The sequence below is a fragment of the Corylus avellana genome, chromosome 1, assembly GCF_965113065.1.
Source record: "Corylus avellana chromosome 1, dhCorAvel1.hap1.2, whole genome shotgun sequence".
NCBI lineage: Eukaryota > Viridiplantae > Streptophyta > Magnoliopsida > Fagales > Betulaceae > Corylus > Corylus avellana.
The window spans coordinates 21902146-21926716 of NC_142490.1; the positions used below are offsets into that span (position 1 = coordinate 21902146).

General features: G+C 34.5%; 3 protein-coding genes across 4 annotated transcripts; 1 reads left to right on the forward strand and 2 right to left on the reverse strand.

Moving 5' to 3' along the window:
* Nucleotides 1-5005: 5005 nt before the first annotated feature.
* On the forward strand, nucleotides 5006-14308 carry CCP1 (P-loop containing nucleoside triphosphate hydrolases superfamily protein). Of its 2 annotated transcripts, none has more exons than XM_059581643.2 (11): nucleotides 5006-5167; nucleotides 5738-5914; nucleotides 5999-6054; nucleotides 7549-7614; nucleotides 7769-7876; nucleotides 7969-8035; nucleotides 9047-9131; nucleotides 11757-11917; nucleotides 12229-12330; nucleotides 13081-13303; nucleotides 13945-14308. In XM_059581643.2, exons 1-11 carry the CDS (start codon nucleotides 5129-5131, stop codon nucleotides 14076-14078), a joined length of 1218 nt encoding a protein of 405 aa, XP_059437626.2. In that variant the 5' UTR covers nucleotides 5006-5128; the 3' UTR covers nucleotides 14079-14308. The 2 variants fall into 2 exon arrangements, with proteins under 2 accessions (XP_059437626.2, XP_059437627.2); XM_059581644.2 differs by having other exon boundaries at nucleotides 5007-5167; nucleotides 5765-5914.
* Nucleotides 14309-16182: 1874 nt separating this feature from the next.
* LOC132172977 (uncharacterized) lies at nucleotides 16183-19701 on the reverse strand. Its single transcript, XM_059584544.2, has 5 exons — nucleotides 19517-19701; nucleotides 17502-17642; nucleotides 16873-17112; nucleotides 16725-16784; nucleotides 16183-16541 (listed from the first exon to the last, which is right to left on the reverse strand). Exons 1-5 carry the CDS (start codon nucleotides 19625-19627, stop codon nucleotides 16437-16439), a joined length of 657 nt encoding a protein of 218 aa, XP_059440527.1. The 5' UTR covers nucleotides 19628-19701; the 3' UTR covers nucleotides 16183-16436.
* A 1275-nt stretch (nucleotides 19702-20976) lies between these two features.
* LOC132169452 (cytomegalovirus UL139 protein) lies at nucleotides 20977-23662 on the reverse strand. Its single transcript, XM_059580485.2, has 4 exons — nucleotides 23585-23662; nucleotides 23185-23372; nucleotides 22937-23099; nucleotides 20977-21159 (listed from the first exon to the last, which is right to left on the reverse strand). Exons 1-4 carry the CDS (start codon nucleotides 23660-23662, stop codon nucleotides 20977-20979), a joined length of 612 nt encoding a protein of 203 aa, XP_059436468.2.
* Between the last annotated feature and the right edge of the window lie 909 nt (nucleotides 23663-24571).

A 24571-nucleotide genomic window follows, 5' to 3' on the forward strand; every position in this document is an offset into this window, starting at 1 on the left:
CATAGCAATGTTACCTTAAATAACAAAATACAATGAAAGAGTCCCACGGGCCACGAGAAACAGAACAATAAAACACTAATGAACGGAATAACCTAACAGATAATACTTCTTAACAAATCCACTACCTAAATGTTTTCGACCTTTATGGTTTTGTTTAAAATCCAAGTCTATTTCAGGCCATAGTCGGCTATTGGAAACTAATTAATGCAATTCTTTTTCTTTTTTGTTTTTGATAAAATATTTCATTCTTCATTCATTTCTGAAATCTAGAGCCAAAGCTCTAAGAAAATAGAGCATGGTGCTCTAAACTCTAAAGATACACATTACACAAGAGCACCTATTTGGTCAAATAGCAAGTAAGCCAGCCATTCTAGAATATCAAGTGGGCCTGCCAATATTGAATCCAATCTCGAGCTCCATATACTGGGCTAAAACTTGACTCAGCCCGTTGGGCATAACTAGATTCAATCTGGGCTTTGGTCCCAAATAAACAAAAAGGTGCCTGTATCCATATCTGTTCTATATTAATGCTATCTATAAAATTAGGAAAAAAAAAAAAAAATGCTATCTATAATGTAAATTGGAGCTTGACTTTTAATTAAATTGCAATTTCATTGATAAAAATGGATTTTAAATTAAATTTTAGAAAAGTTTTTTTTTTTTTTTTTTTTTTCTAAAAATATGTTTTTCAAATCACAGGCATGGAATGCGTTTTAAAAATACACAATTTTAAAAATTAAATTACAATTTTATCAAACATTTAACTATATTTTTAAATCGCATATTTTGAAATCACAATTTTAAATGGACGCTAATGATTTTTTTTTTTCTAATTAAAAGGGTAAGTGGGGGCGACCGATTATGGCTACTCTAGCTAGGCATGATCATGGTAATACCTACCCACTAGAAATTGTTCAAGAGGGGCATAAACGGAGGACATTGCAAATGCTCTCTTACGACCAATTAAGTCATAGTCTAACACAACCCCACCATGACATTAGTAAAAATTGTAGAACCCAATACGGTTAATACTAATCAGGCTTATGTAAGAGACAACGACATAGGTAGAATTTGATATAGGTAGGGGTCCATGGCCCAATAGGCAAAAATAAAATAAAAATTTACCTTATATATATATATATTTATTTATTTTACCTTTATTTTTTTATTTTTTTTTTCCTTGTGTGGAGGGCCAGGCCTACACCAGCCGGCAGCCACTCTTCAGCTCTGTCACTAGCAAGTACTTTTCTATTGCGAAGAGTCGAACTCATACCCTAACACATATTCAACCTTATAAGAAGTTTCTTAAGACTACTAAACCACCCCAGTAATGATTTAGTGTCTAGTCTCTAATGGTACCATTCTTCCTCGTCAGTATCTTGTTGTTCCTACACCGACTCTCTTCTGTCGGCTGCTTTCAGAAAATTAAGGCCCCGTTTGGTTTGCGGAATAGACCATTAGATTAGACTAGCTAACACTAAGTATAAATAATCATTTGTTTGGTAATACTCTATTCTTGAGAATAGTCTATTCTCATGAGACTACTAATCTCATACACATAGGGTTAGCTAAGCCACTAAAAAATGAGTGGCTTAGCTAATCATTTCTTGTAAGATTAAATTAATTGTATAAATTGCCACAAAAAACCTCACTTGTGGGATTAAATTTCGTTCTCCAATTATTCTATATTTCTCTCTCTCTCTCTCTCTCTCTCTCTCTCTATATATATATATATATATATATATATATATATATATCTCCGTTTCTCTTTTCTCTGTCTCTATATTTCGTTCTCTTTTTCTATCTCTCTTTCTATTTTCTCTCTGATTCTTCTGGTACAGTTTTTATGCACGTGCAAACGATTTTTTTTTTTTTCTCTATGCCATCTCCCTTCTCTGTATCGTTTCTCATTTTTTTTTTTAATTATGTTTTTTTTTTATTTCTTTTGATTCTCTATACCGTTTCTCTCTGATTTTCTTCTCTCTGTTTCTCCTTTTTTTTTTAAAAAAAAAAAAAAAAATTTAAGTTTTTTTTTTTATTCTGTTTCTTCGAATATATTTTTTCTCAATTTTTTTTTCTTTGACGGAGAAACAGATTCTGCAAAGTTTTTATAAAATACAAATACATAATATGTTTTTTGATTTCTTTTGATTCTTTGTACATTCTCCAACTATATTTTTCTGATTTCAAGATTGAGTTTGATTCTGTTTTCTCCAACTATATTTTTTTTATATAAATAATTTTGTAACATAATTGCAAAAAAAAAAAAAAAAAAAAGGCCACATACATGACATAATTAAAAACAAAAAAGAAAAAAAAATTATAGTAAAGTTGTTTATGTTTTTTTTTTTTTTTAAAAAAAAAAAAAGAATGAAAGTCCTTAATAATATAAATTATATTTGTATTTTAGGAAATTTTATCACAATATGATTCAATTCACCAACATATTGTATTGTACCAAACGAAGGAATTGGATTAGCTAGTCTATTCTAGCGTTACATCCAAACAAAGGAATAAGAATAACTAATCTATTCCACACTCTTTTATTCCCAGTAATAGCTAATCATTTTTTAATGGACTAGACATTCCGTGAACCAAACGAGTCCTAAGTGATTATTTTAGTTATTTATATTAATCTTAGAAGCACGTGGAAAGCATGGAATGTGTTTTCCTTATAAATTAAGGTTTTATTTACAGGGAGGAAACATTCATACTCAAATTTCAACCCAACGTTTGAATCATATATATTGTCTGAGCCAAATTAATATTAAACATTTCATACAACTTGTGTATTGTATGAAATGTTTACCACGCGAGTGGACTGGCTCAGCACTTTGATTATCTATTATAGTAATCTGTCTTACAGCTGTCCGTTTGTCCTCTCATGGATCGTAAGAATAATACCATATAAAATAATGTTAAACGGGCATTTTAAATAGAAAATCATTCCTTTAATTTGGCAAGCATATACAAGAACATCTTGACTGTTTCCCTTCGGATCTTTATTAAATATGATATTTTCACATGGAAGCTACCTTTGATGCCTTTGGTTAGGCTCTACAATCGAGGCAAAAGTGATCTTTTACGCACCAACCGCATCGTAGGGGCTCTCTCTAAATATTAGTTTTTTCTTTTTCCTCTAAACATCATTAGTTCAAATATAGGTAAGATGGTCTGAAGGGTAGCTCAATCAACTAAGATTAAGAATCATGTCTCATGAACTGAAAATCATTACTTCGAATCATCTCCTTCTCTTTATGTGAACATGTTTAAAAAAAAAAAAAAAAAAAAAAAAGAATATGTATTTGTTTTTTGGTTTATTTTGTTAAAAAATAAAAAATAAAAAATCCACCAAATTGCAGAGCAAGAATTTCACTTTGCTTCGTCAATCTCACGGCAAACCCAACACCAAATTTTAGCATTTGCCATCAGCCCCCTCCATGTTTTATTGAGAACCCTTGCCTTCTCTATTGCTGCTAGACTTTTACCCTACTGCCCCAATGTTTTGAAAAGATAAGAGCCCCTACCCTACCTTTTTCCTTTACTATGAGAGCATGAGTTCCATGTGGCTCCTCTTTCATGGTAGCAGTGCTTGATGTCTTTCTCTAGAAGAGAAGAACACCTAACATTGCCTTTTTTAATAACATATGAAATGCATATGTTTTTTTGAATAAATTTTTTTTTTCAAGTTTGTCCTTATTATAGTTTTCCTTCAAACTAGGTTGGAAGAATTTTGTTTAGCCTAATTTATAATAATGACATGTGTTCTTTAAGCATGTGAAAGTCACATATTTTTTTTAATAAAAACCGTGTGTTTCTCACTTGCAAAGAGACACATGCTATTATTATAGGTTAAATTCTTCCAACCCAATTGGAAGGAAAGCTCTATCCATAAATGCTACATTATCAAGCTTAAGAAGTTATGTATTAATTGCTTAAAGAAAGTGTTACACATTTATCTCTTATCTATCTTTTTGACAAATCTATAATTGAACAAGTGAGATTTACGTAGTTCCACATATTTAATGGTGAATTTGTCAATCTTATATATAGAAATAGCCATCTTATATATAGAGATAGACATCCATTTCTTAGAGCATTCTTACCTGCCTCACCAAATTTTACTCACCAAAGTAACTAAAAGTACACTTTTAGTTATTTTAACAACTAACTTTTTTAGAGCACCCCTCACTATTTTAACAATCCATTTTCATTATTTCATTTAAATATTCTTTTTAAAAGATTTGTTTATTATTATTTTAACTATTAAAAGAAGAGAGAGAAACGGAAAGTAAAAAGGAAGAGGGAGAAATGAGTTATTTATTCAATAGGTAAGTAAATAGTAATTTTTAAATTTGGTGAGTACTATTCACCTTACTACTTTTTTTTGTTAAAGTAATGAGACTAAAAAGTGAACATTTAGGTTATTTTAATTAAATTACCTTACATAAATAACCAAAAAAATAATTTTGGTGAGGCTAAAAGGAGTGCCCTTATCTAACTATAGCCGCTACACTGTTGGCGTGTGCGTGTAAATTACCAAAACTCCTTTTTTTTTTTTTGTGTTTTAGTAATTTTAAGTGAACATTTAGGTCATTTTAATTAAATTACCTTACAAAAATAACCAAAAAAATAATTTTGGTGAGGCTAAAAGGAGTGCCCTTATCTAACTATAGCCGCTACACTGTTGGCGTGTGCGAGTAAATTACAAAAACTCCTTTTTTTTTTCTTTTTTTTTTAAGTAATTTTATACGCTTACTCTCTCACATTTTTTTAATAAAATTTTAAAATTATCGTTAAATTAAAATTTAATAATTAATTCCCGTTGAAATTATATTATATTTTAAAGGCCAAGCGACACATGCTCTGTACACCAATAATTAGCTGGTGACTGGTGTAAAATCTAAAGAACATAAAAACCATTTCTCGCCCTTTTCGTGAAAATGACAGATCCCATTCCATGATTATATGATTTTTTCTGTTATCACGCACACGGCACACGTGCCTCGTCTTCATCTTCTTCTACTTGTTTCCGCACTGCACGCCTGAGAGAGAGAGAGAGAGAGAAAGAGAAATTTAAAAAGCTCTCTTTTTCTTCTCGTTTTTCTCTCCCAGATTTGGAAAGAAAATGGCCGACGAACCTGCAATTACTCGCTGGTCCTTTATGGTATTCTCCCTCCCTCTCTCTCTCTCTCTCTCTCTCTCTCTCTATTTATATGTATGTGTGTGTGTGTTTGGTTGCTGAGAAATTGTGAGGAAAAGAAAAAAAAAATGGAGATGTTGAATCTTGGATTTGACACTGTACGGGAATTGACGAAACTAGAGGATACTAGAAGCTTCACTTTACTGAGCTTAGTAATAATACCGCCATTATTGGCTTATTCGAGTTTGGTTCTGTTTCATTTTCGTTTTTTTTTTTTTGAAGAAATTGCAAGAACCGTGAAGAGGAGTTTGTTTTTTTTGAAGGTTGTTTTCTTTTTGTTTCTCTCATTTAATCAGCATCCAAACAGAGAAACAATCTCTTTTGCTGTCTTTGCTGCATGGATTTTAGTAGATTTTGGAAATGTTTGAGTTGCCGTTAGGAAATGTTTGAGTAGATTTTGGTTAATTATTCTGATCACAGTTTGTAATTGAAAATCTTGCATTTATCGCATCTAAATCTAGCAGGTTCTTGCATTTATAGCATCTAAATCTAGCAGGTTCTTGCATTTATCAGATCTATTATGTGTATTTATAGGATTTTAAACTGTTTTATGATGCCAAGTTTGGTAGAAAGAGAGTGCCGGAGTCGGAAAGCGGCCAAGCAGCTGATAAACCAGTGAGTAATGGGAGTTCTTCAGCCGTGACGTCGAATGGGAGCGCGCATGTGAAGAACACATCTGACATGGCCATCTATGAACAATTCCAGAACCAGGTAGTGAATTTGATTCGTTGTGTGGTGAAATTTGTGATGGTTTAGCTTATTCAGGACCTGATTGACTTAATTGTCTGTTTCCAGGGGCGGAACTCGACACACACAAATGGAGTTTTGTCTAACGGAACTGATGAGAGACCGTAAGATTCCTTGATTCGTTACTTTTATCTAGTTTTGGTTTGTTTTATACTTCCACTGATATCATAGAGTGAAGTACTTAATACAAACGTTTTTATTGCATAGTCGCATCACTGTGATGGTGTTTAAATGTCATTAGCATTAATATAGTGTAGAAAAACGCAGTTATCACTGTTATGAAAAACACTACATTAAGTTTTGCGGAAAAATAAAATGATTTAGTAATCAGAGCTTAATCTATCTGAATTTGAATTAATGGTGCTGGAAATATTCACAGCATAGTTCTTGACACTGATCATGTTATTATTCATAGTTGGACTCAGTAGATGCTGTATTAAATGGCTATCAACATTGTGGAATTATTTCTTCTTTTTTTTTTTTTGTCTTTTCAGCCTTTTAAGATCCATGATATTGTGTGTTCTTGAGAATGAAACTGGGAATTACAGAGTGCTTGATTGAGTACTTCTGTGCCTCTTATATTAATATGTAGTTGGTTTCATATAAGAAATATGCAAGAGGCATTTATGAGCAATGTTGAGCCAACCTTGCCTAGCCTCCCTTTTTTCTCTTGAGCATCTCACCCTGCATAGAGTCAATTATGTTACCATTATTGCGCTTCTGCAAATATTGAGTATCTATGATCTGCGTACCTAACTTAACTTGAAATAGCTTTATTCTTGACTGGCAGTGTAACTTTTGTTTTTGAGGAGGAAGCCACGGGGGCCTAGGATAATATTTTAGATCTTACTTTATAAGAGTTTTGACTAAGTTATGATGCCGCCTATTGATCTGGGAGTCCTTTCCTCCTTTCTCATGGCTGGTGCCTATTGGGTGGAAACACTACCTACTTTGAAAGGCAATGTTCTGTTTTATAAATGTGTGTATGCATTATAATTGGTTGGTTAGGGTTTATCTGTATGAAATGACAAAATTCCTCTTTGTTATTTGGAGCAGTAGGAGCAATGTTGGCCCTTCAAACCAACCCTTCACAGACATATTATGTAATATTCAGAAAAATATTTTTACTTATCAAAAAATATTCAGAAAATAGATTTTTTTTGGGGGGATGTTTTAGTGTTTAACATACAGATATGAATAACACATATCTTGGGTTAAACCACTGGAAAGTTAGTAAAAGTGGTGTGGTGGTGCTGAAATTATTCGACATGCTAATTCGTTCTTTTATGGACAGAAATTTTCTATAAATTGGGTTGTAGGATAACTTCTCTTACCCAGTTTCTAAAAGGGACGTGTTTCTTAACATGTGAGAAGGACATGTTTTTTATTTATTTATTTATTTCAAGAGATGCATGACATTTTTAGGGATTGAGTTGGAGGAATCCCTACAACCCATTTTGTATGAATTCTTTTATTTTCAGTTAAAGCATGGCGGGTTTTGTTGCTGAGAATGAAATATTACTGAATAGCAAAAAAAAAAAAAAATTATTGTATGTAGTCTTGGAGAACATGCTAACTGTGTATGTTCACCTTTTCAGGCAGAAGTCTCTGCTCCCTGCTTTTGAGTCTGCAGAAATGCGTACATTAGCAGAAAGTTTAAGTAGGTAATTGCCGACATGAAGGAATTCACGAGGGAATTCATGTTACTACAATTGCATCTGTATTGTCTGGGTGGTGAAGGATTTCGCAGTTTAAGTTAAATAATGGAATTTTATATCATACTTAATTACTTATTGTCTTGCATTATTTCCTGTGCAGAGATATCATCCGTGGGAGTCCTGATGTTAAGTGGGAAAGCATAAAGGGGTTAGAGAATGCCAAACGATTACTTAAGGAGGCAGTTGTCATGCCAATAAAATATCCCAAGTCAGTCTTGTTAATGAACACTTTGTAGACCATAATATCTTAACAAGTTAATTATATCGCTCAAGTTAAACTGATCTATCCCACTTTTCTAGGTACTTTACTGGTCTTCTAACACCATGGAAAGGCATTCTCCTTTTTGGCCCTCCAGGGACAGGAAAGGTTTGTAAATCATCTTTCATTTATTTATTCATTTATTATTTATTTTTTGCATTTTTATTTAATTTTATGTGCTTTTCACGATATTCCTTCTAATTCCTTTACCCGGCAGTGCTGTTATACAGAGTTCCTTTATTATCTTCATTATCCTCTCCTTTTTCCTGTCAGTTTTTGTATTCAGTCTTGTCTAACCTTGAGTATTCGGTTGGTCTCCAACCCCTTCTCCCCACCTTCTCCTCCTTTTGGTTCCCTTTGAAGTTGCTTTCTTCCATTTAAATTATTACTAAGCAGAGGAAGTAATCAAGTTCAGCGGATCGAGTTTTCTGTAAATACTAAGTCATCTTTTCCAGTTTTCCTTTTTGGTGGAAACTATATTCATCATTCTTCTTCCCCTCAAAGGGATACTTCTATGAGCATAAAAAATAAATAAATAAATAAATAAAAAGCATGTACATCATTGCACCTTCACTATTGGTAACCAATTTGTGACTAACTGTTCTTCAAGAATAATTCCAACTTTCCACTGTAATGTGGGACCCGGGGATTAAAAAGATTGATTATTATTCACTTGAACAAAGTCAAAGACACAGTAGAGTATAGAGATATTCAGGACCAAGGGAGCATCATATGGCAATCCCTAGAGGTATCACATGAACAGTCTGCATTTTCCATTTGCAGTCCTCCATGTAACAGAAAACCTGTCAAAAAGTGGGTCCTAATATTGTGAAGCTAATTGAAATTGAATGTGAGGACCTGTAAATTGGCTGGAATTTAAAAGTGATAAGCTTGTCTATCTTTACTTTAGATTACAATCTGAGTTGCTGTATGTGAAAAAGGGCAGTCGCTACCATGACTGGAGAACATATTCTTGGGAAAGGCAATGGTTTGCCAAAAAGTGATGATGTTTGATTTTGCTGGAAAGGCAATGGTTTGCCAAAAAGTGATGATGTTTGATTTTGCTATCTTAATGATTGACATTTTAAAAGTTAAATCAACCACCATATTTTGTTGCAGACGATGCTTGCCAAGGCTGTTGCAACAGAGTGCAACACCACATTTTTCAATATTTCAGCATCTTCCGTTGTCAGCAAATGGCGTGGTATGTCAGAAAAGCAATGCTTTGGTTTTTTTTTTTTTTTTTTGGGGGGGGGGGGGGGGCTGATGGTTTGATGCTTTTGCTGCACATAATAGCTTATCACTTGGAATAAGGACATAAAGTATTCCATAAACATTGATTTAGACTTTTCATCAGCCTCATATTATTGTTTAAACTAATTCTTTCATCTACAGAATGTAATACAGGACAGAAAAAATGATGTTCCAAATGAAGTAGTTAAAAAATTTATTGCCCAAACTGATCTATGTATTTTGGCATTATCAAGAGAATTTGAATTTTGTGCTGATAATGTTATAAACTTTTGTAAGTTACAATTATGTTAATCTTGTAAAATCTGTTACAAGGAACCGAAGAGTAAAGAAGCACTTCAATGCAAACCTAGTTTACATATTGATGATTAAAATTTTTGTACCGTTAAGCACAAGAATTGTAATGAATTCTTCTATTTTATGTGAACCTATTTGAGAAAATGGAAAATTATAGTGGTGCACACTTATATGCTAGAATCTTATTTTTTGGTTCTTTTATAATACTAGATATTTAAGTAGTGCAATGAAATTGTCTCTGATATGAGGCGACTACGCTTTTAATAAAACTGCCTTATCAAAAAAAAAAAAAAAATTGTCTCTGATATACTTTTCTTTACAAATCCTTTGCCATTACAAATGCTTCACAAGTTTTCAAAGGTTGCTATGTAACAACCATGCGATCAAGACTTGTTACCTGTAACAAGCCTTACTGCCTAGGATGGGCTCTTAATCAGTTAGAACCCTTTTTTATGAGCCCATTTCTGCAGACATTGGCACAGTGTGGCATGGAGCAATTTGGTGTCTTATGATACTATTAAATTGAATTAAGGCTGGGCACTCTTAAACTGACTTAACAAATATGGTTGTGGATCTCGCATTAATTTTGCTTCAAGTACATGTTGGGAATTATCCCCAAGGGGTTTACTCAAGTGGTGAAGGCCTTGGAATTTGGTGGCATTCCTATAAGGTCCAAGGTTCTTGAGTGCAAACAATTCCTTCGGGCCACGCCTGCAGCAAAGCTGAGTCTTACCTGATCCTTTTTTTTTTTTTTTTTGGGGGGGGGGGGCGGGGGGCAGTGGTGGGGGGGTCCAAGGTTTACATTTAGGGGTGGGTACCGAAGTGACCCTGCCTTGAGGGCTTCCCTGTCATTAGGAAAAAGAAAAAAAAAAGTACATGCTAGGACTTGGATCATCTTGTTTTACCATGCACTCGGCCCTTTCTTCGCAGACAAACCTTATCATCAGTGACTTGAGAGTTCAACTTTGTGGTTTTTTCTTTAGCTATGTGGAGATATAAAGGACTTATGGGTGATAGGTGACATGGCATGATATGATTGGGTTTTGGAAAGGACTGCTGGAGAAGGTACCAAGGTCATACATGAGTTGATCAGGATCCTAATCATAAGTCATGGTGGTATAGATCATTGATGGATATTGATGTAGAGTAGGCAAGATGGCGTGGTAAGCTATGATCAGTTTTCAAGATGGAGGGGAGGGTTTTATGAGATTCTAAATTGAGGAAATCTAAGGTCATGAATAGTTATATGTTTCTTATTTTTATATCCACTGCTAAGTGATGCAGTGTGAGGAAGGAACTTATCAGCTTTTCTTTTCTTCTATCTATGGTTTTGATGTTTCTTAATGAAATAATTGGGTTGCTCATCTTGGCCCTTTGGGGTGCATACCATCTATAATAGTTTCTTCTGTAATTTTGCCATGACCAATACATTTACCATTTATGAGATTGGTACTGTTTGATCTTTTTTGGAATACATTTCACTCTAAACCCCTTATGATTCACATTATCAGGCATATATGTGTTTATGCATGAGTGTGCATCAAAGAGTTAAAATTATTCAAATCTCGCTCACATATAAAATGAATAATGTGTCTTAAAACTGTCAGGCCCCCCATAGATGGGTTTCACTTATCAGATCAAGCTTATAACACAATGTGGTGGAAGTTGTAATAGGCTCTAAGGTATTTACTGGGACGGAATGATGGTGGCATTCAATGATGTTATTTAACTTGGCAAGATCCATAGGTTGCTGGCTTTGAACTTATAGGTACTATTAGAAGGATTCCAAACTAGGTCTATTATAGTAGTGATATCTATAGGTGCAAGCAGTCATCCAATACTAGCACATCACATAAATTTCCATAGGTGCCTAGACAGCTACTACTGTGGTGCATTTGCACTTACGATTATGTATATTTTATTTGGACTTTTCGGAAGTCCTTTCTTTGTGTAATAGCATATTGTTAAGCTTATAACAATTGTGTTTCTATATTCTTTTCCTTTTCCTTTCATACGACTTTCACATAAGGTGTCCTCAATTCAAAAAATAGTTCTAGATTTGCCCACCTTATTTCATATTAAAGTGGTGGAACCCCATCATAAAGATGTGGAGCTCTTGCCTTGTCAATTTATCCCATCGTTGATGTTATTATCTTTATAACTCCTTTACTAATTTCAGGAGAGTGAAATAAAGACACAATAGTATTTGATGTGCATTTTATATTTTAACCACTTGATTCACATAGCGAGTGATTTGCAATTTTGTTTATTGACATTACAGGTGACTCAGAGAAGCTAATTAAGGTGTTATTTGAGCTTGCTAGGCACCATGCACCAGCAACTATATTTCTTGATGAAATTGATGCTATTATTAGTCAACGTGGTGAAGGACGTAGCGAGCATGAAGCAAGTAGGCGTTTGAAAACTGAGCTTCTCATACAGGTGATGTTTGTTTCTTACAGGTTGACTGTTTTATGTGACTGTGGATACATATACATATACGTACAAACATATGTGGCTCATAAACATAAGAGACAGTTTCTTTAAGCACTAGCAACCCAACTCTAGTCTCATTTTTTTGAGGTTGTTCAGATTGTCAGCTCCAGTTTGTGAAATTTCTTCAGCCCTTCAAATAGACCATATTGTTAAGTTCTCAGTAAAAATTTACCATTAATGCATTAGTACGAGGAAACAAAATCTTACACGATTTCAACTCTACTTTCTCAAAAATTGATCACCTGGTTAGATTGCAGATGGATGGTTTAACGCGGACAGATGAACTTGTTTTTGTTTTGGCGGCAACAAATCTCCCCTGGGAACTGGATGCAGCTATGCTTCGGCGTCTTGAGAAGCGAGTATCCTTTTGAGTAGTAAGTCCAATTTTATGCAATAGTAAAAAAGGATTAGGTTGAAAGGTAAGAGTTTCCTAGTTACTATTTCTGCAATTCTGGCTGTTATGACGAACTAATTTATTGTAGAAGAGCCTTAACTGTCTCCATATTAGTATATGCTTGGTGTCATTCTAATGTATGTGGCACCCGTTAGCAGAGGGTTGGACTACTAAATACATAAGCTTTCTTCTAACTTACAAAATGCTGGTTTCTGGATCTGGTTTGACTAAGGAATTAATTGACTGCTGTTTTATATAAGTTGACAGTTACTATTACTATCAAGTAAAAGAAAATATATATATATATATACGATTTAAATTGAGAAAACAAGATATTTAAATCACTGGCCCTCAATTTTTGTATTTTTGGTCACTTATAAAATGTAATACTAAAAAAAAATTACAGTATAAAATGTGCTAGGGTTGTTCTACAGCATCTCTCTTATCTGACTCTTGTTAGGCAATGGTCCTTGGACCAAATGATATCTCGTCCACAAAACAAGGGATGAAGGGTGAGGTCACAATTGTATTTACCTATAAGAAAGAACTATATATGGGTATTTCAGTCTGATGGTAGTATTGTTGATGGTAAATGGCAGATCTAGCAACTAAAGTTCAGTGTTATTTGTTTTTTTTTTCTTTTTTCTTTTTTCTCTCTGAGAAAAGTAAATTGTTTTATTGGTAAAATTGTTCTTCTTTGACCATGATAATTAAGATCCTAGTGCCTCTTCCGGAGCCAGAAGCGAGAAGAGGCATGTTTGAGGAACTCATGCCATCACAGCCCGATGAGGAGAAGCTTGTTTATGATTTGTTGGTGGAAAGGACGGAAGGCTTCTCAGGTTCAGATATTCGGTTACTGTGCAAAGAGGCTGCCATGCAGCCCCTTAGACGCGTAATGGCAATCCTTGAAGAGAGCAAGGAAGTGGTGCCTGAGGATGGTATGTGACTTCCAATATTTCTTACAGTTTTGAAATTACTTTTTGATAAGTAGTTTTGAATTTATAAAAATGCCTGATATAAGGAACCAAGTATGAGTACCATAAATAGCTTATGGTTTTATTTTTAAGCTTTCCAAAAGAAAATATAGAAAAATAAAACATATACAAATCATACATTGCATTAACCTTTTAGATGCTTCCAAGAAGAAACTGGTTAAAACTGATGCTGTGGTTTATTACCTCATTGGCAGTTGCCTCCTCTCCATCCTGACCCCCGTGCTCTTGTCTTAATTTTTTCTTTCATTTTTTTTTTTTGGGGTCTTTTTTCTTCCTTAATGCTCTTAATCGTTGATGAGAGGCTATTTTTTGATGCAATGGTAAAAGTATGCCACTTCATGCAAAGTTGAGCACCATCAATCTTTTCATACATAATTATTTTAGTCTTTACTATAATAAATATCATCTCCTCTTCAAGTTATACGGTCCAAATAGTTACAAGTTTGAAAGCCATTCGCTGTCGTAAAAACTGGACGGGAGGTTTACACATCGGACGTTTTATACTTCTTTTCTTCCTGCAAAGTCAGCACGTCTAGCTCATTTTTGAATGTCATCTTGACACTGAAGGGTTTTCTAAATTGCAGAGTTGCCTACGGTTGGGCCAATCAAACAGGAGGACATAGAGACAGCTTTGAAGAACACCAGGCCATCGGCTCATCTCCATGCTCACCGTTACGATAAGTTTAATGAAGATTATGGTAGTCAAATTCTCCAATGAAGGCACCCACGGACTTTCTATTGTGGAAAAGTTTCATTGCCCCAGATTGTTGCCATTTCTTTGACCACCAGGATATTTGAAGCAGTGTGTTTATAGGGACCAGAACCCAGCCGTTTGAAGCTTTTAACTTTGCAAATAGCTCGATTCTTTGATGTCGCTTACACGATAATTTTATGTCATGTCGTGAGCAGGATTTGAAAAATAATGGTCTACTTTTTCATATTCTTCTCCTCCTCCATGGCCTGTTTTGTTTACGCTTAAAGCTGTTTCACGATACTTTCTTTTTTCATTTACTTAGCCCTAAACTGAGCTAATACGCTCATTTGACATTAAAATGACAGATTCATGAAACCAAAGTTATTTGAGGAAACCTTCTCAAATGTCTCATGTTCTGCATCAATTTAGGAATTAGGATACTTTTACCATTCTTAGAGTATTCTAGTGAGTAGATTTTTTTTTTAAGTGGTTGCTGTATTATAACTTCTAGATAAATGCACGCTCCCATTCTCATACTTCTACTTCTACTTCTACATACAGGCTTATAAAATCATTATGGATCCAAAATTTAATAGTTTTTCATTCTAAATTTAATGATGATTTTAAAAATTATAGTGATTTTAAACTCACTCAGTTTATATAAGTGTCATGTGGCACATCATACGAAATTTTTAAAGTATTACGTTTCTTCAAAGTCCAACCATCATCTTTACATCTACCGGTTGAGACTGTCTCATATAAATATTTATAGATTAGAATTCTCTTCGTTTCAAGGAAAATGGACATGCATTGCCCCATGATACCATGTACAAAATAAAATCTTGACCGCATTTTCAAGTATATAGAGGATCCTATTCTAGCTGTTAGAGATGATAAATACTAATATTATGAAATATCAAGATATATGAAAATAATTGTTTAGTTTTGAAGAAATCCAAAAGTTCTAGAGGGTCTTGATTCATCTACATTAGACTTCTCCTAAATATAGTTAAGAGACATGTTACATATAATTTTTTTTCAACCATTTCTTTTGCAAATTGAATTCACTATTGGATTTGTGAACTCATATAAAGTAATGTTAAAAGTCACTCTTGTGTCCTTCCAAGAATAATATAGTTCTTAAAATCACTATCGGACTCATGATTGATCATTATTGAGTTTTGATCAAATAATAACTTTTAAAAACCATCTCATTTTAAGATGAGCATAAAGACTTCTACAATTACTCACTCACATGTGGATTCTAAATATTCAACAATAAATTGATCACCCATTCACAATACAAAAATGAGTGAAAAATGAAATGAAAAATGAATTTTATCATTTCTCTGTAGTTAATGAGAATGCTTCCTTAGAAAAGAGAAGAAAATTAAAGATTCTGGGCACAAGAGTTTACGCTTCTGTAAGCCTTAGCTTTGGACAAGCTGGAGTCACCGGTAAGCAAGAAGCAACTACTCTTAGAATATAGTAATGATCATCTAACCTTAGCTTCTGAAGCAATAACGTCATTTTGAATACTAGAAAATGTCTCTTCTCTTGCAACTCTGCCATTGCAGGCTTGTCCATAACTGGTATATCACTGAAGAGGTATTAAGCTAGTAGTAATGCGCCCGAGAAGACAAAGCACCTCCATCTTTCACCTTATGTTTTGCCCGATTACACCTTAAGACATCGTTGAATATATTAAGTGTTTGAAATTCTTCATGACTCAACTTTTTTGTTTTGTTTTGTGAGTTCTCATGACTCAAACATGAAATATAAGAAGAAAATGAAAAGTGTAGTGCTATAATTTTATCCTACAACAGTGTTGTGACAATTTCAACCAACCTTTGAATCAATTATTTAAAAAAAAAAAACAGTAGTTGCCAAGTTGAGAGAGAGAGAGAGAGAGGGAGAGACCCAAAGTTTAGAAGAACAAACTCTGAAAAAAAGTGGTTGCCAAGTTGAGACCCTCGGTCACAGGTTCACTGGGGAGCTCAACCTTAACAGCAACCTCTTTGTCTACAGCCTTCAGTTCAACCCCACCGTGTTGAAGCTTGGTCGGCAAAACGGTGGCTCCCAAGTGGCAAAGCCAGCTAGGCCTTGTTTACCTACAATAACTAATATCTAATGCTGATAATTTAGCTGTTTCATATTATAAAGAAACACTTCCAATACACACACCTCTAGTCAATTTAGACAACAGAAAGCTATCCAGAGTCATGCTTCCTACAAAGCGAGCACAACATGATAGCCCCAAGATACTCGTCATGAAAGAAATAAATACGATAACAAATGCATTGTGAAAAACCCCACAAAAACCACCATCTAGTGAAAGAACCACCCAGTCATAAGATTATCTCTCTTTCTCTCTCCACTGGTTCAACGAAATCCCTTTAGAGGGTCAGCTGCCTTGCCAGACCTTGCATCTGTCCATGCTTTTGCAATTGTCCGTTTCATTTCCTCGTCCCCTTCCTCGTACATGTTCTGCAATTTATGCATCAACATCAAATAGGCAAAATTAAAACTCAATAGCAGAAACTCTTGGTGCATGTGTGGAAATTTTCGAGCACATGAATAAAAGTTAGGCGATTTAAAATACGTCATGTCAATGTAGCATTACTCCAACAACCACATATGTTGTTAACTACTAAGCAGCGAGAAACTCACCTTCATTAGATCCATGATTCCAGCCATGGGATCCCGTTCTTTATCCATATTTGGCTTCAGCTGTAAGACAAAAATGCAATTAGTTGATTATGTTACAATGGCAAAATGTATAATCCAACTACTGTACCTCTCACAGTGTGCAATATACCTTGTCCTCTTTAAACTGCAAATCTAACCAGTTCCCCTTTGAAGCTTTGAATAATGTAATAATGCACCTTGTAGGCTTAACAACCACCTTGCACTTATCTGGAACAATCTCCTTGTTCAATTTAGCAATGGCAGATCGGTAGTTCTTCCCTTGGACATCATGGAATTTCACATCAAACGAAACTGGCTTAAATTCGGTTTCAATTTTCTCCTGCTCAACTCCCTCTAGGGATATATATATCTGCAGGTGGCAGAATCATGATTAGAGCAACTAGTGATTATACATAAGACCCTAAATACTGGCAAGAACCAAGAATGTTTTGTTGTCAAGAAACCAATTGAAAAATTGAAAAAACAAATCACAAACAATATATATATATATATTTGCATATTGTTCTTTGCTTCGATGCCTTTCAAGGACCAACTCCAAATTTGATTTTGTTTTGCTTGAGAAAGTGAGAACCTAATATCTGGCCGAGGACATCACCCATGTTTACCCTTAGTAAATAGCTTTTTGCTAACTTTTTTTCAGCAATGAGAGCCTAGTATCTGTCCAAGGACATCACCAATGTTTACCCTTAGTTAATAGCTTTTTGCTAAAAAAATTTCGGCATTCAAATTCATTCTTACCTTGACTTTGTCATCGTCCTGATCCCAGCTGAATGATGCAAGAGTAGTATATTTCAATGCTGGGGTTGAGGGCACTGTAGGAGCAGCTGAAATGGGAGTTGGAATTTGCGAGGAAGCTGCAGCGACAGCCTCTTTTGACAACTGGACAGGGAGAACGAATAGCAAGTCAGTGCTCACAAAGGAAAACATAAACCACATATATTATCTCGTTTGACTGGGAAAATCAAATAGCTTGCAAACCATTTGGTGCCTTTCAGCACGGTGGGTATCTGAGATCAAAATAAAAGATTGTAATCAATCTTTGCAAATCACTTCCTTAGAAGATGTCCACTTTACTGGCAAGAATAAATCCAGCATATGCAAAAAAAATATATCATTTACACTTGCGATTGGCATATCATTTATCACAACATAAAGGTTTTAAGCACTGTTTATTAGCATGTCAACATCTTAAATACTGATGACACCAATTATTTAAGAAGGCACTCTAAAAGGGAAAACAATCTTAAAGTAGGTATTCAAGGGTTTTGATAACTAAAGTGATTTTAAAAAGTACTGCAAGAGCAAGAAGCTGCTAGACTCCTTTATTATCATATGATTGAATCATCATAAGAATTGGCTAAATGGCAGAAATCAACAAAATAATGTTCTACTATTTTGACCACTTTTTAGTGGTTAAGGTGCAAGCAAGGTTGTAGGTAGACGACATTGGTAACAGTATAAGCAGATCAATTTGGGGACAGTTGAGACAACTTCCAAAGAAACAACTCCAAGTTATCCAATAGTTTAATAAATCGTACCAAACGTATGCCTTAAAAGGGTCTACTTTCAATAGGAAGCACATATCGATTAGTTTTATGCTTCAGAAACTGAATGTGAACAAAATAATAATTAATATCACGAAAAAAGGGGTTTCTTGCTCAAACCAAAGCAACGACATAAATCATACAAACCTAGTAATGTCACCAAGGCTTAGTGAGAAACGTACATAATTTATTGCTTTCATTCAATTGATTATCCATATTTTCCTAAGAGTAGTGACATCGAGTAAATGCACTGGTGCTGTTTGTTAGGCGTGGCATAATAATAATAGTGTCTCCAAATCAAATCATTGCGTCATGAAATTCCTGTAAGCTTAATTCCTTCATGTAAACTCAAAAACGTCTTAGGAATAACTACTTTCTTATCTTCAACGAATTCAATGTAACAAAAAGCCATGGAATCCAATGAGTGATCAAAATAAATGCACTTTTGTAACAAAGCATTTGCTTTCTAAATGAATGATACAGACAATGTGTTTACTCGCAGACTCCCAGTAGTTTCTAGAAATTCATCAAACACAACCTTTTCAAATTTCACAGGCAAAGTATTTTTGGTAAATCCCCGCTATTAAAATGTGTTTTTAAACAAAACTCACCAAAAAATGTCTTGATTGAGAGTGCGTTTGAAAAAGTAATGGCAAACAAAACCAAGTTTTCAAACTGTAGACAGAGGTGCATTTTAAAAACGCATGATTTTAAAAGGCCAAACGAAATTTTAAATGCTAAATCACGATTTTACCAAAAGATTAACTAGATTCATAATCATCGGCTACATTTTGAAATCGCTATTTTTCAAAAAGTAAGAAACCGCTAAACCAAAATACTTAAATTCATGTACAATTTCACAATGACATAAACATTAGGTTCTATGAGGAAAGAAACAAAGATAAAATGAGATTTACAAAAACAAAGAGAAAAGGAAAGGAAACAAGAAGAAATCAAACGACGTCTTAAGAGGTGACTGGAAGATATACACAATATGTATACCCCCCGAGTCGCAACAGTAACACGAAATTCATGATTTTACTAAAAATTTGTGGTAAATCCTAATCAAAATAGGTAATTCTTCATATATAAGCAATACAATTTCACAATGACATAACCATTAGGTTCGAAGAGAAAGAAATACAGTTTAGATAAGATTTTTTTTATAAAAAAAAAACAGAGAGAAGAGGAAAGGAAAGAAAGGAGAACCTTCTCGAGGTTGCTAATCTCGGAGGAGATGAGGGAGACGATGCGAGGCCTCTTGGCGATGCTTTGCAGGTGACGAAGCTCCTCCAAGTCTAGAGCCAGTTCGTCCGCCATTGCTATACTTTGCTTGCGCTTCTAGTCCTGCGTCGCTGTGAAAGTAGCCTTGTTTTATAAGGATCGTCTATGTGGAAATGGAAAATGCTAGAACCTAGTGTGCAATTGAAGGGGCAAAAGCGGGTTTAGATAATTATATTGACATGGGCTTGGGCATTTTGAGAAAAAAAGAAGGTTCTAGAGGGTTACTAGTAGGTTATGGCCCATGCCAACAGCCATAGGAACAGAGGGACTCATCGGGCAAGTGAAATGTATTTACGTGGCGTTCTTGATTGGGCCTGGGAAATCTTGGGACTCAAAGGTGGATGGTGCAGAGAAAAATATATTTCAATAATTTTAATAAAGAATAATGTTATTTTTCACACATAGTCACATTCATTTTAGTAACGTGTTTTAAGTCACTTAAAATATGTTACATTAGCCGAAGCCTAATAAAGTAGATGTTACTAGATCGAATCCCCCTCCCCTTTCTGAGGCGGATATGTCAAAAAAGAAAATTCAAAAAAAAAAAATCTTGAGTTTGGGCAAGGCTTTTTCTAAACTGTTATTTCATGTTCAACTTTATTGATTAATAAAGAGCAATGCTACATAGTACATATGCTACACCTTCATCCTACCTCCATTTAGGTTGATGTGTCGGTGCTCGTCAGCCCTTGGATCAGTTATTGTCATACACACTAAAAAAACAAAGAACTGATGAATACTGCCACAGTAGCCCAACAACAAGATAGATTATGATTCTCTACAATTTTAAAGAAATAATAAATTTTCAAATTACGAAATTTTGGTTGTTTTTAGGCATCGAAACACTTGAAAAATGTCACCTATTAAAAATGTGATATATTTTAATTGAGAATTGAGTATATTTTCATCACGTTCTTGCTCTCATGTTGTAAAAAAGATTTGACCCAAAAATTGTTTTTGGTTCTTGCTCACTATGTTCTCAAGAGTGTAGAGATGAACCCTTTTGAAAATAAATAAATAAATTTGTTACTTCGATAATATGCCACATTTTTAATATGTAGCATTTTTCAAGCGTTTAGATATTTAAAAACAGCATAAATCACGTAATTTGAGAATCTACAATTTTTAAAAAATTGTAGGAGATTTTGATCCATGATCTAGATATGTAATTGATTATATGGCAAATTCTTCTTAGCACATTTGAAGAGAAGCCAATTATAGAAGATGACAAGTGATGAATACCCACCTGAAGCATCAAAAGTTCATGATACCATCAGTTATATTTTCAAGGCAAAGGTTTTGGCGTTCCTTTGAGCCGTACAATAAAGCTTTCAGCCTGGGATGAAAAAAACAAGCTGTTTGAGTCTTCTCTTGATTTTGTGCAATCAGTATGATATATTCTGAAGCTGCTTTTGCAGCTGTGCTCTTAGTTGGTAATTAGAAGCCAAGTTCCTATCCAAATTCTCTTTCACGGCCATAAGTTCAGACTTACTCTTTTCAGCTACTTCTATCTCAGAATTATAGAAATATTCATTGCCACCTTGGAATTTCATAAGGCTTGTCTGGTGCTGCAAGAAAGATCAAACTGATTTGTTAAGGATGTGATTTTAGTTTAATCAAATAACCCAGCAATAACTTGTATAACGGAGATCCATGATATTTTTCAAGACTATCATGGAAAAGAAAGCAATATTTTATACAGTTTTATCGTTGTCATCATGGGACAATCGAAACAAAATTCTAGTTCATCATTCCAATATCCATATTAATCAAATATAACTCCTGATTTTCTCTGGCACAAATCATCTTAGAGTTTTCAATTCACAAATCAACACACACGATGATAATGAAGAAAACTGAATTGTTATCGAGCTCAAAACTTTTCCGTACAATCATGATCCTCTTATAACAATCCTACGAGCTTAGAAAGGTAAGAAACTAAGTGTAGCACTAACCTAAAATGAACCAAAACGCGTAAAGATGGAAAATCATGGAAATTAAGGAAGTCTAAATATCAAAAAGTGAACCAAATCAAGAAACAACTCAAAAGGGAAGGAATTGATTCGTTGCCAAAATTAGAAAATCATTCAAATTATTCTGTATCAAATGGATCTACTTAAGCGGACTTCTAGTGGAGCATTCTGTCTTGACTAGGCTCGAGCCAACTTCTAGCAGACTTCTATCATAGTGCCCTACACTCCCATTTTGTCCAACATCAAGAACATGTTCAAGACCTCCATTTTGCAAGTGTGCTAGACTTCTCAAAAACTTAATGGACAAGTTTGGTTTAACAGCATCCCTTCTAATAACATGTAGTGGTCAAAACTTGTTCAGACCCAATATGTTAACTCCATGGCTACAACTAACAAGTTAATTTTAACTTAAATAACAATGCGTACATGTGAGCATTTTCAAGTATGCGACCTCAGAAGTCAACTTAGAAATTTCATGTTACAATAAGAGATCATAAGGTTGTAATAGAAAGAGATCACTAGGGAGGAAAGGAGTCTAGCTTCAACTAAATCCTAAAGACCATTGGTGAATCGCCTTCAAAGGACACAACTGGTTAATCTATACATCAAGTCATCTTAAGAGCTAGCTATTGTATAGCATTCCCATCAGTGGCGGAGGGTGAGGGGGGTACAGGGGGCAGCTTATGATGGCACTATGTTAGAATGTTTCAAGCACACGATTGATATATATATATATATATATAAAGCACATACTAAGGAAGTGGAACTTATAAAGCTAAAACTTGTTGGTAAAAAAGGTTGATACTTCATACTTGATTGTTATTTGCCAAATTTATAGTGACAGCCTACTAGCTAGAAATAAAACACCACTTGTTAATTTCAATTGACACATTTGATGCATCCATATTCATCTCAAAGTGGTCAATAGGAGCTGTTTGTTGAGGTGTCATTCTATGTCACTAGATTTTTGTAATCTACGGTCACATTATCCTTAATCAGATTGATATTGCAAGTTTCTGTAGGAATTGTGTAAGCATGAAATTTTCTGAAGCAAAAGACGTTCAGCGATCACATATAGCAGAGAGCGGGACTTCTCAATCTAAAAACAAAATTCCTAGAAAAAGAAATATAAATAAATGAGTACAAAAATGGAACTTATATTAAGATTGCTTAATACTGATACTTTCTTCTCTTCAACTTTTCACAATATTTGAATACTCTCATGCAGAAACTTATAACAAACACAGATGACAGATCCATGTGAATGTGATGAAATATAGCAAACTGATAACACACTGCATTTCACAATACATCCAGAGGATAATATTCAATTCGATTGGATTGTAAATTTGTAATAGCCCTAATTGTTTACCTCTTTTATGCGGTTCCTCAATTCCTCAACACGCATTCGACATTCCACAACGAACTTCTCCACATTTTCTCTAAATTCCTTCATCTCACAGCTCTTTAATTCGTAAAACCTATCCCTCTCCTTCTCCAACTCCCCAAGCTCCTCCACCTCACTTTTCAAAACCCTAAACATTCCAACCCTATTTGTTTTTAGCGACATTGCAATTCACAAAGAGCTAGACCACAAGAAGATTCTACCTAAATTATTACCTCCAATGTTGCGAAACGGTGCAGTATTTGGCATCGAGGGTCTCGATTTTGGACTTCAGGGCCGAGATCTTGAAGCTCTGCGACGCGATCTTTTGTTCGAGCACCAAGCACCGTTGCTCCATGGACCTGATGTTCGCTTGCTTCGACGCCAACACCTGAGACTTGTTCGCCTGCCATTCTTTCTCTGCCTGCAAGCATTTTTCATCCCCAGTGAACACAGGTTCAAAAATTAGGGTTTTCTGTAGAGATTATAGAGATTTCGCTCTCTGTTAGGTTGTTAAACTAAACGAAAATAAAGAGGAGAGGATGAGATTATACAATGTGTTGGAATTATTTTCTTTTCCTCGATTTTCTTGACACCCAAACAGAGGAGAGAGAGATTAGTGTTTGTATTGGAGACCTGGAGGAGAGAGAGACGTTGGTTTCTGGTAAGTTCCATGTGCTCGAGCCGTTCGCGGAATGCAGAGGAAAGCGCCATTGCCGTGCGAGACATTTTGAATTTGGGATATATATATATATATACAGAGATAAGTCGGTGAGAAAGACAAGAGTACAGTGTGTGCTCGATATCGTGGACAAAGGTTATTGGCTGATAAAGAAAGAGTAATAGGGTCTTATTTCTTAAGGCGGTGCGTGAGTTTTAAAATTATTATTGAATCAAAATTAATAATAATTTTAAAAGTTACATTATTTTTAGAGGATAAAAGTCATATGTAAAGCATTATTTGGGGCTGAAAATTTTTTTATACAATTAACAAATTCGACACAAAATTAGCGGGTTAGAGTTGAGGGTTCTAACCCGTTTAATTCAATGTGTTGAATTATGATTAACCTATATAATAATCTTATACTTATGTCTCGACACGATTCAAACATGATACACCACATTTAGGGCTGACAATTTTAAACACGATCTGCTAACCTAACACAAAATCAACACAAAAATTAACGAGTTATGATTGAAAAGTTTGAGCCATAAAACATTTTGTTAATACCCTAATCTACCACTACACCAAATAATAATAATAATAATAATAATAATAATAATAATAATAATGACGTTTGAGATAGTGTCATTTGGGAAAAAGTCACTAAAATTTGTCTTTTTACTATTCAAATGACACTATTCACAAACAGAAATGTGTCGTTTGAACAGTAAAATTGTTCAAACGACACTAATTAATTTTTAAAAATTTGGCACTCGAAATTGTCTCTTATAAGCTAGACAATCACACACTTTTCTCACCCATACATTGAAAACTTTAAAATTATTTGGGGGGGGCCAACGAGCCACCCCTAGAGGTGGCCGGTGGTAGCCACGCGCCACCCCCATGGGCCGAGAAAATTTTTCAACTTTCTAAACGACTGGTGAAACCATCCAGACAAT